The sequence below is a fragment of the Pyrus communis genome, chromosome 16 (assembly GCF_963583255.1).
Source record: "Pyrus communis chromosome 16, drPyrComm1.1, whole genome shotgun sequence".
NCBI classification, from domain to species: domain Eukaryota; kingdom Viridiplantae; phylum Streptophyta; class Magnoliopsida; order Rosales; family Rosaceae; genus Pyrus; species Pyrus communis.
In genome coordinates, this window is record NC_084818.1 from 158,068 (window position 1) to 175,344 (window position 17,277).

Below are 17,277 nucleotides of genomic sequence, written 5' to 3' on the forward strand. Positions count from 1 at the left end.
AAAACTGCTTGTAACTGATATCCTTGATGGAAGGAAGAGTTGCAATACATAATATCTTCTCGGTCCCTCTTCTCGGGTGTGGGATTTCATTTCTTGTAAGAACTAGTTCCATTGAGAGTTCAGAAATCCATTTTATATCCAGTTGAGGAGAAGACAAGATTGACTAATGGCTTTGTGTTCTACTACGAGTAAGTGACTAAACTTCGTAATTGAAACCTTAAGCATGCATATAAACTGACTTAAATGCAGTACATGCAATATTGTGATTAATATTGCAATGTAGTTCATTAGGGTTTAGTTGTAATCGATCCTTGTAAACTCCAACATGTGCTATCAGAGCCACACAATTTAAACCCTAATTGAGATTATGTTTGTTTATATGTTTCCGCTGTGCAAGATGATGTTTCGTTTTTGAACTTCTTGTTGTGTATAAGTTACTGCATTTCAATTTAGTATTTTTTGACTGAATAACGTATACATGCTATAATCATATATATATATATATATATATATATATATATATATATATATATATATGTATATATATATAGAGAGAGAGACACACACACACACACACACACTTTCTACGGAAACTATACATACACATATAATATAGAAGAGGTCTAAGAGAAATATATAGAAGTGAGATGATCTATATTATTTTGTGTATGTCGCTCTCTGTCACATGGGAAGAGAGAAGTCAATGTTCGATCGGTGCTTGATCGCATGGGTACACTGGTCGATCGGTCGCAAACAAGTTATAATGACATTGATGTTAGGGCAGAGAAGTAAGAACCACACGATTGACCAGGAGAGAACGACATCAATCACCAGTCATCAGAATGACTAAATATGGTATAGACAACATGCAACTATTAATGACTTGTCTTAGGATTTGAATATTCAAAGTCTCGAGTTTTATTTCAAGGTTTAATTTAAAAACCTCGACATGTTTTTTTCTTCTCTTTATGACTAATTAAATTCATAAAATGGTTTCCACAAATCAAAACCAATTAGCTTGAACATCATGAGTTTGACAAAGAAAACTCAATTTTGTTACAACTTGAAACCTTTGCCTCACTTGACGGATTAACTAACCATACAAATAAAAAATTGAGTGAACTTGAAAAACTATTTGTGCAAATATTAATATTAATTTTGACCTTAAATAGATGAAGTGCAACGCGTACCATCAGAGGAGACGAAACACTCCAATCCAGTAACTCATGATCCACACACGTATTGCATAATATATATATATATATATATATATATATATATATATATATATATATATATATATAAAATCTTCTTGAGTTATCATCTTGACAATATATATAAAACAGAAGTTTTAATGACACACACACACACACACACACACACACACACACACACACAGAGGTATATAAAATCTTCTTGAGTTATCATCTTGACAATATATATAAAACAGAAGTTTTAATGACATACACACACACACACACACACACACACACACACACACAGAGGTTGATGCGCACCATGCATGACTGACCTTGGACTAGCTACCATTGTGACGTGGTTGTGTATATATCTACTAATCAACCAGTTAAAAGAATAATACCGTGCATGGTGCGATTCATATAATCATTCAATTTTTTAATCTTTTTATTAAAATCATTCTTATAAAAGAATTATTTGAAAAGAAGATTGTTTATTTATCCAAATGTTCGCATTTGAAATACATTGTAGATGTTGTAGCTATTTTCTAATCATGAAGATAGAACGCGGATTGAATTAATGGCATTCATACGTCTTAATTAGGGAGTAATGTTATTCATACCATATTTTTGTACTACATTTTCACACCATCTTACACTACTAGAATTATAGTTATAGGACACCAATATTTACACACCATTTACAATTGGTGACTATAGACATTAAGATGGCACTCTTGGCCTTTTTTTTGGTGTCTTTTTAGTTAATGCCACTAATACTAGTGGCCTTCCAATTTGAGATTGGTGGCCTTTTATTTTTGGTGTCTTTTAAGCTGAGATTGGTGTCTTGCTTTTGTGTAAAAATCTAAATCATCTCTCTCCCCCTTCACAAACGTCCAACACCTCCTTCGCTTCATTCTCTCTCTCCTCTCGCTCTTCTCTTCACGCAATAGTGCCAACAACCGGAGTCGAACACAAACGACGGCGATGAGAACACCAATGACCGTCAACTTATGCCTCCAAAATCCTCTTCCCGTCCTCTTTCAAACTCCCAAGTTAGTTTCATCAAATTCGAAGTTGAATTTCCTCAATTTCATATCTAAGAAACGGTAACCACGGGTTTTTCGGCCAATTTACGGCCAAGCTTACCGGAATTGGACCTCGACCTAAGAGGTAAAGATAATCCTCTCCTCATGGGCTGTCCTCCAGTGTAAGTTCTTTTCCAAAGTAAAAACGTTCAGTTTTTTGATCGATTCTAGATTTCAAATCTTAATTCCATTTTTTGTATGCATGTCGAAGATTGGGAATGAGGAAGGTGAATCAAGGTTGCATGCGACCTGGGCCAAGAAGGATGGAAGCTTTTGTAGGTCTTAGTTGCTAGAAGAGGCGAGGAAGAGCGTGCCGAGGAGTGGGAAGGTGATGCATTTTGTTCTGGCGTTTGAGAAGCTGCTTTCGATTATGAACTCCAAGGATTCGAATGGGGAGGAGAAAGCGGCGGAAGAGATTGGGAAGAAGGTGGCGAAGTGGGCATTACCCGGGATGCAGCCTCTTTGTAAGGCGCCGGAAACACAGGTCTCGTCTTCTTTGTTTTTCCCGTCGGACTTGTTCTTAACGTTGAATAATCTCGGTCTGGATCGGCGAACTTCAGTCTCTTCTTCTTGGGATGGAAGTCTGGGAAGGTTAGCAATTATACTTGATTAAAGTTAGCATGAGAATTTGATGCACATCAAGTGTTTGTTGTATGTCCTAACTGAGTTTGGTTGTGCTCTTTTGACTAAACAGTGTCTCAAGCAGGACTTCGAATGGGAGGCAAAAGAGCCGAAGAAATGTAATTCTTGTCCTTACTATTTTTACATTATTTGGAGATTGAAAATGATTGACTAACTCAGGTTACCTCTGTATTCCGATTTGAATTTCAGAGCTCTGAATCTTCTAGCACAATCAGATGAAGGAGATGGAAGAAGAAGAAGCAATAGAGAGCCACTAGTGCTAAGCCATTCAAGCTAACAATAGAGGTAAAGTGTGCTGAAAATGAATGGTATCGAAAAGCACTCGAAAGTTTACTTGGTTTGCGTTGCTTGTAACTTTGTTTTGTGATATCACTGCAGGAAATGGGAAGTCAAAAGGAGGAAGAGTTCACGAAGAAGCTACAAGAGATGATGATGGAGGAGGAGAGACAGCGGATACCAATTGCTCAGGGCCTCCCATGGACAACTGACGAACTAAAGGTATAGATACCAATTCAATGTCCCAAATCACATGAAAAAGACTATATTTAAGTGATTTTATTGCTATTGCAAGACAGACAAGACCGAACCACTAACTTGTATGCATATCTTTGTATTTGTCATCTCAGTGCTTACTGAAACCTCCAGTAAAAGAAATAACAATACCAACAGACTTGAAGCTCCACAGTGACGTGCGGGCAATAGAGCGAGCAGAGTTTGACCATCAGGTGATTTTGAATACTTCACACTTAAGAATATGCGCTTTGTCTCTATATTTTCAATCACTCTCAGTTTAGTAGTGCATATAAACTCTGTTTGAAAAAATTATTTTCAAGTAGCATTTGGGAAATAAGTTTTGACTCGATTTTGTAGAATTAACTTTGTGACATCATTCTAACACGTAAATTACTTGTGGGGACAAATTTTGTAGTATAAATGTTTCTGTTTGCGTCGTAACATGGAATGACAATCTTAACATGAAATGAACAACTGTGAGATATCTGTAAGGACAACTTCATGAAGTTGCTCTCCTTAAATATGTCGCTTTAGAGATAACAGATGTATACAAGTGTTGGTATGTTGGGCATGTGACAACGAATTGCCTTTCTCAATTTGGTTTTTATGTGTGTGCACCCATCAGGTGGCAGAGAAGATGAGCCTGTTTAAGCAATACAAGAAGGACAGAGAAAGAGCGCTGAAGGTAAAGAGTTATTGTACTTGATGAGCAATTTAGTTATTGAGATGATTAAACTCTTGGAAACAAGGTGTTCGAAAGTTTGGTTCCAACATTTGTACAAAATTCTATAAAATATCAGTTATGCAAATTTATAGTTGTATTCTTATATTTTAATGATATAACAATTTGTTTCTCACCAAAAATAGAAAAAGAAATATGATACTCCAATTTGGGTGCCCACAGAGGGCATCCTTTTTTTTAATATTATTTTGCAACTTTGCCACCGATGTGAATTAGGGTGGCACTACAGGAAAGGCACCAATGCAATATTGGTAGCCATTGTTACAATAGAGTCCTCTACATAGGCCACACTCTCTAGTTTAGTGGGTGCTTGGTGGCCATAGAGGTTTGCCACCAATGTGAGTGGCAACACTTGACAATAGTCACCAATGGAAAGGGTGGCTTATAGCCAAATTTCTAGTAGTGTTAGGTGATATTTGATGTGGATAGCCACATCATTTGAATTAAGATTTGCTAAGGCAGTCCCTTCGCTTTGTCTGCTCGTACCAGACCACTGCGACTCTCTCCCTTTCTCCTCACCCCGAACCCAGAATCAAGAACGACCTCATATTCAAACCTCCGAGGAAGATCCCGCTCTCGCCATCTTTCGTTTCACCTCCGAGGAATCAATTTGGGAGTGGGGGGTGTTGGGTCTGTGCAGAGGCTGTGTCTGTAAAGAGGGAGAGGGAAATGGTATATTGGATTTTTTTTCTATTTTAGCACCAGTTTCAGAGACGCAACGAGCCCTCCATTGAATCCTCCACCAAAAGTAATTTATTCAACTGGGTTTTGCATTTTGCTTCAAATTTTGAGGAATTGATGTCCAAGGAGCTAGCTTTAATTAGCTTTGTCAATAAATGGATCTTGTTTGTTTCTTCAGATTCTGAAATTTTGAGAAGCAAATTTAGCAACTTGGAATTAATTTTGTTAATGGCTTATTGGAAATGGTTTTCTCAGGTTAGGTATGACGCATGAAGCTGGATTTCATTTTTCATGTCAATCATGCTTCTTAATCTGACACTTCATTAAATGTTTCATTAAGTTTATACAACTTAGTTTATTCTAAGTCAGTACAACTGTACAACTTAATTAATTTTAAGTCAGTCTAACTTAATCTGTGAAGTTAATTCAGTTCGAGATAATCCGATGCAATAAACTCATCTTAGTATCTTTGACAATGCTTCTTGGCTCCACCAGTATCTTGCTATTTATTTTCCCCATATACTTTTTCGGTTTATCTTTGTCCACTAATATTTCGACATGGGATTTCCACTATTTGTGCAATGAACTAAAAATTACATTACCAAAAAAAAACAAATTGATTTGGGAACATCGAATGAATTAATGTGAAGGATGAATAAGACAAAAGGAAAGAAGGAGAAGAAAATTGCAATTGATCTCAGTTTCATAAATGCGTGGAAATTAAATGACACGAGGTCGTCATGCATGCATGCATGGCTAGTAATCATGTCAGGTGGACAATTAAATGATAAACAAAAAGGGAAAAATTACATGGATCAAGTATCAATTAATACCTGATCATCATGCGACTGGGGGAAGTACTGTCCTCAGTCAGGACTCAGGACTATATAGTAAGAGTAGCATTTTTGAGGAGATAAATTACATTACATAGATGTCCAGCAGGAAGAAGTTCGTGGGTCCCAGACGGCCGGGAGCATGAACTTCATACCATTCTCTCCTATGGCATTGTAGGAGGCACCGGTAGCGGGGTCGACCTCAACCTTGCCGGTCTGGCCTGGGACGGCGCCGCTTCCGAAGATGTTTTCGCAGGCCGTGACGGCTTCGATGGGGTCGCTCTTGGGTCCCGGCTTGAAGAATCCAGTGTTGAATGGGTTGGTGACGGCGGCAGCCAAGCCGGAGGCGAAGTGGACGACCATGGCGTCAATGCCCATGTCGCCGTTGGGGGGCTTCACCGGCACTTGAATAGGAGTACCGTAGTCCAGCCTCTGGAATGGCCAAGCGCAACTCCCGGCGCACAAGATTTCGGGGTTGCCGACGACGATGTAGGGTCTGTTCTCAACCAAGCCATGCTCGTAGCATCTGCCACGGCACAAGCTGTGCACCGTCACTTGGCTCCCGGTAAAGATCACGGTAATAGTGTTGGGCTTTCCGGAGTCGGCCTTCTTTAACAGTCTCTTGATGAACTCATAGGTTATCACTTTTCCGATCGAGTACTTGTCGTCGCTCTGCTGGGTCCCCACCTTGATGCGGAGTTTGGGTGGGGTACCCTTACCGGGGGTTGGACTAGCGAACAATTGGTAGCTCTCGACGATGTCCCACCACCTGTGCACCGCCGCTACGTGATCGTTCTCCGTGTTCTCGAGGGACCTCAGGAAAGTCCGAATCACTTCCCTCTGTTCGGTTTTGAACTCACCATAAAATAGGATGGAAAGGTTAATGTCGCCGGTCATCAGAGGCCCTCCGTGGTATGTGATGGGTCCGCCAACTCCAGGAGCAGGGACGGTGCCGCCGGTAGCATGTGCTGCACCACCGGCGTTTGGAGTTGGAGTTGGATTAACACCACCGGGTGGGACGGTGCCGCCAGAAGCGGGTACTGTACCACCGGCGTTTGGAGTTGGAGTTGGAGTTGGATTTGCACCACCAGCGTCTGGAATTGGAATTGGATAAGCACCACCAGCGTTTGGCATTGGAGTTAGATAAGCACCTGGACCAGCGTTTGGAATTGGAATTGGATTAGCGCCAACAGTTCCAGGTGCTGGCACGGTGCCGCCGGCAGCAGGTGCTGCACCAACAGCGTTTGGAGTTGGAGTTGGCTTAGCACCACCGGGTTTAGCGCCAGCAGTTCCATGTGCACCACCTTTTTGTGGACCGCCATGTTTCTGTGCAGCACCTTTATTTGCACCGCCGCCTTTGCCATGTCCGCCCCCGCCACCTTTGCCATGTCCGCCTCCGCCACCTTTTCCCTTTTTGGAGGCCAAAACCAACGTAGTGGTAGTAACATCGAGGAGCAATACAAGGCAGAGAGCGAGGGCTGCAAGCTGCCGGTTCCCCAGGCGATTACCCATCGCTGGGAGAGAAGATGATGCTGTCATTATAAATTTATTCCTTTTTTTTTGTTATTTTTTCTTCAATTCCAAGTTTATGTGGTTTCTTCTATTCTGTACCTCACCCCTATATATACACACGCACACACATATTAATTGCAAGAAACATGCATGCATGCATGTGTGAGGCTGGAGGCTGAGTTTCCCCCGCTCCACAAATTAAGGGCAACTCTCCCTCCAAATATTTCATTACTTAATTAACGGACACACCAGAAGACTTGATCACACACTAATTTTGTTTCTATTTCCGCCAATTAAAGATGAGTAGTCTATTTTTGGTTGGGGTTAGGGATGGGGATGGGGATGGGGAGGAGGAAAGGAAACTTTATTAGTATTATTATTATTATGATGGTTCGGTTCGATTGGAGATTGCTTGGATACATTTGGAGGCCCCTGCCATTTACATTCTGGACGATACATACTTGCGTGCCCTCCAAGAATTTTTAGGTTTTTTCACTCTAGGAGCCCGGAGGCCAAAGGCTGGAGAAATTTTTAGTTGTAACGAGAACACAAGTGGTACACCACGTGTTTTAATAGGAATGGTGGGAAATTTTATTTTTCAAGTTATTAACTTTTTAGCACGCATATCTCACCATTTGTTTAATAACACGTGATGTACCACCTCATGTACCGATCACACTTAAAAATCTCTCCAGAAGCTGGAGGCGAAGTAAGTAATGTTTTATTTAGCTTATCAGCGACTGAGATGACCTCGTCCTAAATCTTATACCATACGCGAGTCGACCTTTCATAAAGAACAAATGTAACTATTGTGTGGTAGAGGATACCTTGAGAGATCAACAAAGAAGAAAATAACAAGTAAATAAGGATCTCACAAGTGACGCCCTGCTTCTTGTCTTTAAATAACTTCATCCAACTACAACACAACACAACCCAACAACGTTTATTACATCGGGGACGTTATTCCGCGGTAATTTAAAATGTAAAATGTATATTGGTATGGTTCAAACAGAAAGCATGGGGGCAAAGCAACGTTTTATTACTTTGCATCAACATAACCTCCCCTCCTGCTCGCTCATTGCTCCTCTCTCCGTCTCTCTCTCTCTGTCGATCCAACTTCTAATATGAACAAACAAATCAAACACACTCGTACCCTGTACACTCTGCTGCAGTCAGGTTTCTCCTGTTTGGTCCCGTCGATATAAGGCTATGGTTTTCTTTACATTTTGCCCACTTTGACACCTTCCTGTCTTCGTTCTTCCGTAGCATTGCAAACACAGACTTAAGACCATTCCTCATAAAATTCAGCGTCCCTGCAACCAGCTCCCTGCAACATAAAACAATCCCAAAACAACAATCAATAACCTGATCAGTTTAGAAGTACTTGACAAGACAGAGACTTTATTTTCGACAGGTATATAAAACCAGAATGTCACATGCATCTATGCTATGGTTTTCTCGGCTAATGCACGTTTCTTATTATCTTCTACCAGAGAATCCTTTTTTCCCTGCATCATTTTGCTGAGGAATTTCAACAAAAACATGTAAACTCTACGTTTTAAATAGCTGGATGTACAAGTATAATAACTTCCAACTTCAGGAATTCAAGATACCAACATCTAGCAGATCAATGCACATCAATAACAAAAGTTAATTGAAAACTTGGTTTTTGTTATGTCTTCTCCTAATTTTTTAAACTTGTTTATATATTCACATTGCCTCTAAAGAATGAAAATCCATGCCGTAGGTGAAATGAGGGAGCTAAACATTTCCACTGCAGGTAGCCAAAATGTTCAGAAATTTATTCTCTACCAATCTGCAATCATCTTTTATTAAAGAAAAAGGAAAATATTATCTCCATATGTAACAACATGGCATATCAGAATGAACCAAAAATGAAGCATGTTATACTTACAATGGCGAGCAAGGAGATCGGCCACCATTTACATAGTACACAAACAGATATGAATCATAATGCTGACCATTGATCAAGTAAAAGCCTTGCAACCTTCTGACACACATGAATGACATTTTCTTGTACAAATGGATTGCAGAATTATTGTAAGAAATGACATGCAAGTAAATTGCTCTGCAGGTTGGAATACTTGAGGCATATTTTATGACCTCCCGAATAAGTGCTGAAGCTGCAAGTCCAAGGGAAACAAATTACCATATAGTGAAAGAAATTCTTAGACTCCATAACAACAAAGAGACAAACTTTTACCTATGCCAAGATTTCTGAAAGATTCTACTACTCCCAGTGTCAAAATGTAGACTAACGTCTGATCTGAATTTGATGAGTCGAAACTGAGCAAATCCCCTATCTACAACACCAATCATTTTTTCATAAAAGAGTTAGGGTAATTCAGGAAAATTGAACAAACAATGCAGCAAACCATACTTTCAAATACTTGCAAAATCTGGAGTGTCAAACTCTGTAAGTACTCCCAATTTTCCAATGACTTCAGTTAAACCAGAAAGACCAAATAATAACCACAATAATTTACGGTTGTGGTGATTCCTCCCCACAGATTCACACAGGAAAGAAAGAGGCTAGGAATATAGAAGACACACCTCACTTTCTCTTGCAAGAACAATTCGTGCGGTTACAAATCCAATAAGTTCATCACTTTGACCATTTGGACGACTTCGATCAACAGCTGCCCATGACACAATATCATGTCCATTGACGACATTTTGGAAAAACTCAGCCTCATACCTGTAGAGAGATTGGCAAAACCTTTTGTAGAAAGCAGTGTCATGGTAGCAAAGAACATGCCCATGAGACAGTAGCGAATGAGATTATGTACCTAATGGGAAATAAATCGTCATGGATTTTCTCTAAGATCTCAAGGTCAGACGGTTGTATAGGCCTATAGGATATTGCTGGACGACGGGGAAGTTTTGGGTTCACCATTGGGATAGTGTTGTCAATCCCCAGCAAATACTTGATATACTTGGATAATTTGCTCATGAACTTCTCCTTCCATTTATGCCACATCAGCCACAGAGGCCATGCAGTAGTTTACGTCAACTGCAAAAGAAAAGACGCCTTTCAATAATTTTCATGTTGGCAGATCATAAATACAAAAAGCAATACGACATGCACAGGTTTGAATGTAACTCTGTTGTTCCCACAATTGATAAAAAAAAAAAGGGGTAAATTTGTGTATCTTATGGGAAAGCAAATTGAGAATAACAAGTTGAGTACATTATCTACTACGGTTGAAGGCGTGTAGTGTACCATGTGGAAGGTAACCAGTGTAATGGCATTGTTTGCCAAGATAATAAGCACAAGATGTATTACAGAGCAGGCATGCTTATGCACTGTTACTGGAATATAGGTGAAACATAAATTCATGGGTACAAGTATTACCTTGACAATGAGTGGGAAAGTTACCGGACTCTTGAGACGCGACCTGCAGAGTGAAATAGGGATGCCATTGTTATTGTCTTACCAAAGAATCAAGTCTGGAAGTTTATTCCAGAAGAAAGATTATCAGCAAAGGTTTAGGGGAGTTGAATACGGACAGGGATCTTGTATAATCAAGTCAAGATAATGAAGACGATATATTTGGAATTAAGAACATGATATAATAATACTTAAGTAGAAGCAAGAGAAGAGGGCAATTGAGTAGTTGGGAAATCGTGAAATGGTCAAATTGAATCGAATTCTATGAATTGGAAAGGCCTGTAACTGTAAGAAGAACATGTTACGATGAGAGAGGCCAAAGGTCAATTCTTCAAGTGCATCAAATCAAAGTTTGGAGGAATGATGAATTGTCATGGACAACTGATAACATGACACAAAGTGCAAAGACAAAAGAAAGAAATCACATCATCGGGTACAAACTGAATCGAATGGAATCGATTTGAATTCTTAGAAACAAGGTTAATTCGTATTCCACAGAAAATAAAAGAATATTAACAAGTAATTCCTGACCTGATGAATAATTTGATAAAAAAAATTATAAGACAGAAAGCAAACCCAGGTGAGAGATCTCAGGCAGGTAACCTTGGTGGGGTGGGGTGGGTGGCTGAGACGCCGGAAGGAAGGACGGATGGGTTTCTTAGAGAAAATGGTGATTTGGAATCCACTGAGTTTGTCGTCTCAGCTCAGCTCTGTCGAACAAGGTAACATCCATCCATCAAAATTCCAATCCAAGAGACCAAGACTTTGCAGCAAGGAAATTGTTCCCTTGTTTTTAGTTTATTCTTCGCTTTTCAAGATGGTTTGGCTGAGCCATTTATTATTTTCTTGCTTTATTTGATTCTTGTTAAAAATAAATTTGATATTATTTGTTAAGTAAAAAAAAAATATATATATATATATATATATATATATATATATATAAATAAAGAAAGATGCGCTGGGTTGAGGTTCTTGGGCTCAACTCTTACTCTCAAACGGGCTTACAATAACAATCCTGGAATGGGCTCTTCTTACTACTTGTTTTGCCTGCCAAGTGCTAAACTTTCCTTTTTATTTACTTTTTTCTTCTGCGTAACTCAATTAAGGGCATGTTTTGTTATAGAACATAGGAATTCATAGGATTTTATTTAGGGATCTTAATGAAACACTCCACATACTATTCACTTTTAACATTACAAGCAAGAAGAATAAATACAAGCAAGAAGGATTTGACTACAAAAGGCCAAAAAAAAAAAAAACGTGTGAAAATCACTACCTTCAAAAAGAAAAGGATAAATACATCATTAGTTTACGGAGAAAAAAATGATAAATACATTTGTTTGCTGACTCTATGCTTCTAGTCTTGGGGAAGGTTGTACACCCAAGTATACATAGTAACTGTGCATTTTGTTTACAGCCGACGAGGATGCCAACCACTCCAACACCAAGAGTTGAGTCTGAGTCATTTGGCATTAGCATCAGACCCAGCTCAAAGTTGAAGGAGAGGAGAGGAGAGGATAGGAGACGAGACAAGGAAAAGATTTGTTCTTGCAAGGAAATACTTTATATATCATTCCTTTTGATCACTGCTCAAGCCATGATAACTATAATCACAATGATGAGGATGACTCCAAATATCACCAACAGCAAACACGTCTGCCCAAATAACACAAATAATTAGCAACCTCTATGAATCCAATGCTTTATATAATAATAACTGAAATAAAGAAATTAACCAATTATGTATGTCAATCCAGCCTATATATCGCACCCTTTGGTTAAAATTTTTTATAGCAACTTAATCTTGGAGTTGAATACACAAAACAAGATAAAACAGGAAACGGGTTCATGCGTTGGAAGGAAAAGAAAATTACCAGGGACGAATTGGATCTTTGGGTCTTGGATGCCTTCACAAGGTGGGAGGTTGCTTGCACAGTTGCAGCGTGGGAGTTCTCAATGTTAGCACCAATATCATCTGAAAACACACACATGTACAGACAGTGTCTTTCAAAGTAGGGCACACAATGTACAAGTGACTCAACAAACACGAATTCAATTTCTACGTAACAATGAACAGAAACTGGACTAACCGATTATAGCTCCTTGATCATGGACCAGGACAGCTAGATCTTTGAAAATCTCATTAACCTCGCTGATCTGTTGTTGAATTTCTTGGATCCCTTGCTCCCTTTCTTCAATAATGGCTTCATTGAATGCAATCTCATTGTCTGCAAGTACAACCCCTTGTCTGCATACAACATATCAAATCTATAACTTAACCATGGATTCCAGTTGTATCACGATAGGCACTCAACATCAAAGGCAATAACTAGTTTTCAGGGCAAGCCCAGATTACTAGAGAACCTTATGCAGTTAGAAAATGTGTTTCCATAAAAAATAAAAAAAATTAAGAAAAAAAGGGAAAACATCTCCATGGGAAGAAGATACATTCATCTGGCCTATCAAAGCTCGCAAAACAATAAGATTGCTTAACACAATCCGTTTTAACAATGTTATCGAGGAAATGGAGATCCTTTATGATCAGGCACAGAAGAAAAATCCCTTAACTAGTTAAGAAGGTATTTCTTTCCTTTTAAGGGAAGTGACTCTTTTACTTGACTATCTAGAAACTCGAAGATTTCTTTGGTTTTAGGATGATGAATTTTCCTTCAGGGTATTATAGATAGAAATAACAGAAGTTTCTCAACTTATGCAAGTATATTAAGTTGCCCACCTTTTTGATTCTAGAAGAAGAGCTTGGTGTTTAGAACTCCTAGAAGAACTCATCTCCTGCTCATGGGCAGGATAACTGCACAATATGATGAAAGGCATTGATGAGTAGAAGATGCAAGTAATAGAGAGAAAATTAGAGTAAAATCATCGAGAAGAATTACGTAAACTTAGACGTGCAAGTTTACACTTTATAGAAACTCCAATGTTTGTGTTAAAGTGTGTTCCTCTCAGTAACAACATGTGATAAGATAATACCTGGATGGAAGAACATCCTTGGGAACAAAGGGAGCATATGTTGTTTCCCTTTCAGCTGCAAGCCTCTGAGCCTTCTGGAATTCTTTAAGTACGGCCTGGAAATCCTTTGCAAGCTTAGCATCCGCAATCTTCTTGACAACCTGCAGTTTGTCAGCCAAAAGGGGTGAAGTCTGATAATAACAACTTACATAGTTAGACAAGTAAAATGAATTGAATACTTACAGTAACTTGGGCATGGTGATCGGTTTCACTAGCTTGCTTGAGTTTTTGAGAAGTATCTTTCACCAACTGCCCAATATGCGCCCTTGTCTTATGCCTGCCAGTGCCAAGTGCCAAGTGCCAATTTCCCATTGAGATAAACAGTGGATTAGGTTGGAACATTGATAACTCTCATCAACGTACAATCAATCAATCAAGCAAATACTACGTCTAATCATACAAACCTAATAAGAAATAGAAAAAGGGGAAGAATTATTAAGAAGAAGAAAATGGAATATGAAAAGTAGTACTGACAGCTTGTCTCGGAGTTGAAGGGTGTCTCTGGGGGTGCCGAGGGAATTGACGAGGCGGTAAAAAGTGGATACGGCGGTGTTGATTTGGAAAATCCCGGCAGACAGGGCCTGGGACGGCTCGTAAAGATTTTGACTTGGATTTTGCTGCTGGTTCTGAATCGCATTCGAGTAAACGAAAGGTCGTCGTTGTTGGTGTTGCTGTTGGGGAGAAGAACCAGCCTCGAGATCTTGGAAACTCATTCTTGCTCCTTTTTCTTTCTGTGTTGCTTGTGTTTTGGGGGGTTTATGGGGGTTGCGGTGTTTGGTGGTTGGGTGCAGACAGAGACTCAGGAAGGAAATGTCGTTGGTTTGGTTTGGTTTGGTTGTTTGTGTAACCACTTAGAATAAATACCAGAGTTGAATCAATCCAAATATCCAATCCAATCACTTCTTCTTCTCCTCTCAAATCAAAATTCACCTCCACTTCAAAGGAAAGGAAAGGTCAAACTATGCTATTCCGCAAGCAAGGACGACTTAGACACCGACTCTCTCTCTCTCCTGTCCGCAGGTGGGCCCCCACCATACGACATTGTCTTGTTAGTCAACGGACCACGGCACAACGGCTGTTGAAGGCTTTAGGCCTTGATTAATAAGCCCAATCTTATAGCGTTGGATTGAGTCAGCCCAATTGGTATCAACTGACTGACTCGTAAGTTAACATACTTTGCCTTGCATCCCTCCCAAATATTTGTTGGTTGTCCCTCTGACCCTCTCCCTTTTTCTACGTTTTGTTTGTTTTCTTTAATCCGATCCAACTTCTGGCACAAACCAAGTTGTAAATTTTCCAATCTACAAACATCAGTCACTCCATATTCATGCTTACATACATTCTCTCGCACTTTGACATGACTGACAGATAAGGACATTGAAAGTTGGCAATGTCTCCCTCGCTGCAACGGAACATGATTTAAAGGATTTCTTTTCCTTCTCCGGTGAAGTTGAATACATTGAAATTCAACGGTTGCTTTTCTTTTCTCCCTCTCTTTCCTGTTTACTGTTCTCTTAATTAAACACATCGTGATGCAGAAAGTTGATTTCTTTTCTTCTTTACTGCAGCGACAATGAGAGGTCTCAGGTTGCATATGTTACCTTCAAGGATTTCAAGGGGGCAGAAACTTCAGTGCTTCTTTCGGTCATTCACTTCTCAACGCTTTTTTACATTTCTTTTTCTCTTCTTGTCCTTTTTCCCTTCTTTTTGTATAACTTATGATTCCGGAGTTTGGACTATTTTTGTTGTAAACTTGTGTATCCAGTGGAATTTGAGGAGAATCTGATATTCTGATACTCTTAATCAGTTTTGTTGTGATCTCGTCTGGTTTTCTCAATTATGTGTGTTTATCTTTCAGGGAGCAACAATTGTCAATCAGTCCGTTACCATGGATCTGGCTCCAGATTACAAGCTTCCAGCTGCTGTGGCTTCAGCACTTCCAACTGTAATATTATTTTCTAAGGGCACTTTTCCTCTAACATCAATAACAATTGCTTCTGACGGTGTTCAGTTGTTCATCCACCTCAGGCAACGGAAAATGTAAATCCTGGTGGTGCGCAATCTGCTGTACACAATGCAAAGGATGTCGTGAGCAGCATGCTCGCCAAAGGATTCATTTTGGGAATAGATGCGATCAACAAGGCAAAGGCCTTTGATGAGAAACACCAGCTTAGTTCCACTGCGATGGCCACAGTTTCTTATTTGGACCAAAAGATTGGTTTCACTGACAAACTTAGTGCTGGCACAAGCATGGTAAATGATAAGGTGAAGCAAATGGATGAAAGATTTCAGGTTTCTGAGAAGACCAAGGTTGTGTTTTCAGCTGCAGAGCCAACGGCCAGTAGTGCTGGATCTGCAATCATGAAGAATCATTACATATTAACTGGGACATCGCGGGTAATAGGGCTGCCAAGGCAGCAACTGAAGTGAGCCAAAAGACAATTGATAAGGTTTCAGCTCAGGAAGAGGGTGGAAGGAAGTGGTCCAGTCCATTAGTGAGTCAATCCTCCGACATCTGCAATGCTAGCTACTAAAAAGCAACACTCCCATCCTAGCACAGAATCAAGGGTTCATCATCTCATTTGCGTAAGCTTTGAAGTGGTGGCAAATATAATTGATACTTCCTTCTACAACTACACGGTTAGCAGCAGCAGCAGCAGCAGCGGTAGTACTTTCCTGTTTCTTTGGAATTAGAAGTTGTAATTTAGAATAGGAGGGATTGCTGGTCCGTGTGATTTTCTTATGAATGACAATTTTGACGTTCTTTTGTTGCAGCTTATATAAATTCAAATTACGCAAATACAGCTTATGTACAACATCCGTTGTTTTATCCATGTACCAGTCGTTTGTTGAATACAAGCAACCATGTACATCACAAACCATATACACACATATCCAACGCAATTAATTAATATTTACATCGACGTGTTGCAAACTTGCAAATGACTTGATCGAAGTTGTCCAAGCACATTAAGTTAATAGATTAGCAGAGAAAGAAAGAAAAGAGCTTGAATTGTTGCTCCCAATAGTATAGATAGTAGGGCACTCTTTCTATCATCGGTGGATTCTGAATTCAAGTAGAACTCATCTGTTGCTGGCAGCGGCGGCGGTGGTGTCTTACGATTATAGTAATATGGAGGCGTCTGATAAGGTGCATGTGGTGTCTTCGCAGGAGATGAAGGTTGTGGTTTCTGAGATGGAGGCGGAGGCGAAGGTAGTAGCGAACAAGACATTCCAGAGAGGGAATCATCACTCACCCTGTAAACAATGCGTATAAGCTTAAAATTAAAATCAAATAATTTGGAATCCATGAATGCATCATATGTATTCATGTAGATGTAGTACGTATAAAATGAAGTTACAGTAATTTCAACATCTTGTTTCTCTTTTAAGGAATAAAGATAAATTTTTTTATATATTCAAAATATCAAAATTTCATTAAAATATGTCAAATTCAAACACAAAACTTCATGTGCAAAATGAATGATATTAGTCAATTTTCGTCAAAAATGAATTTAAACTACATTATTATGATTAGTCGGTGTGAAGCTTAACTTAGTCTCTCACATTCTTAGTGCAAATAATATCATTTTTTAAATAAATAAAGCAAATATTAAGGTAAAGCTAATTA

At 39.3% G+C, this 17,277-nt stretch overlaps 3 protein-coding genes and 1 pseudogene across 5 annotated transcripts; 2 read left to right on the top strand and 2 right to left on the bottom strand.

Moving 5' to 3' along the window:
- The first annotated feature begins 2,615 nt into the window (after positions 1-2,615).
- On the top strand, positions 2,616-5,135 carry LOC137721018 (microtubule-destabilizing protein 60-like). Its single transcript, XM_068460145.1, has 7 exons — positions 2,616-2,875; positions 3,116-3,182; positions 3,305-3,424; positions 3,553-3,651; positions 4,065-4,124; positions 4,644-4,853; positions 5,118-5,135. Exons 1-7 carry the CDS (start codon positions 2,616-2,618, stop codon positions 5,133-5,135), a joined length of 834 nt encoding a protein of 277 aa, XP_068316246.1.
- Positions 5,136-8,074: 2,939 nt separating this feature from the next.
- LOC137719458 (histone acetyltransferase MCC1-like) lies at positions 8,075-11,450 on the bottom strand. 3 transcript variants are annotated; one of them, XM_068458493.1, is made up of 7 exons: positions 11,196-11,450; positions 10,584-10,626; positions 10,018-10,241; positions 9,782-9,926; positions 9,432-9,531; positions 9,123-9,351; positions 8,075-8,534 (listed from the first exon to the last, which is right to left on the bottom strand). In XM_068458493.1, the coding sequence occupies exons 3-7, from the start codon at positions 10,206-10,208 to the stop codon at positions 8,345-8,347; spliced, it is 855 nt and encodes a 284-aa protein (XP_068314594.1). In that variant the 5' UTR covers positions 10,209-10,241; positions 10,584-10,626; positions 11,196-11,450; the 3' UTR covers positions 8,075-8,344. The 3 variants fall into 3 exon arrangements, with proteins under 3 accessions (XP_068314594.1, XP_068314595.1, XP_068314593.1); XM_068458494.1 differs by having other exon boundaries at positions 11,151-11,450; XM_068458492.1 differs by having other exon boundaries at positions 11,223-11,449.
- A 326-nt stretch (positions 11,451-11,776) lies between these two features.
- LOC137719459 (syntaxin-22-like) lies at positions 11,777-14,581 on the bottom strand. The gene is made up of 7 exons (XM_068458495.1): positions 14,121-14,581; positions 13,830-13,923; positions 13,608-13,747; positions 13,354-13,428; positions 12,710-12,867; positions 12,494-12,594; positions 11,777-12,275 (listed from the first exon to the last, which is right to left on the bottom strand). Exons 1-7 carry the CDS (start codon positions 14,357-14,359, stop codon positions 12,210-12,212), a joined length of 873 nt encoding a protein of 290 aa, XP_068314596.1. The 5' UTR covers positions 14,360-14,581; the 3' UTR covers positions 11,777-12,209.
- On the top strand, positions 14,405-17,045 carry LOC137721019 (binding partner of ACD11 1-like; annotated as a pseudogene).
- The last annotated feature ends 232 nt before the right edge of the window (positions 17,046-17,277 follow it).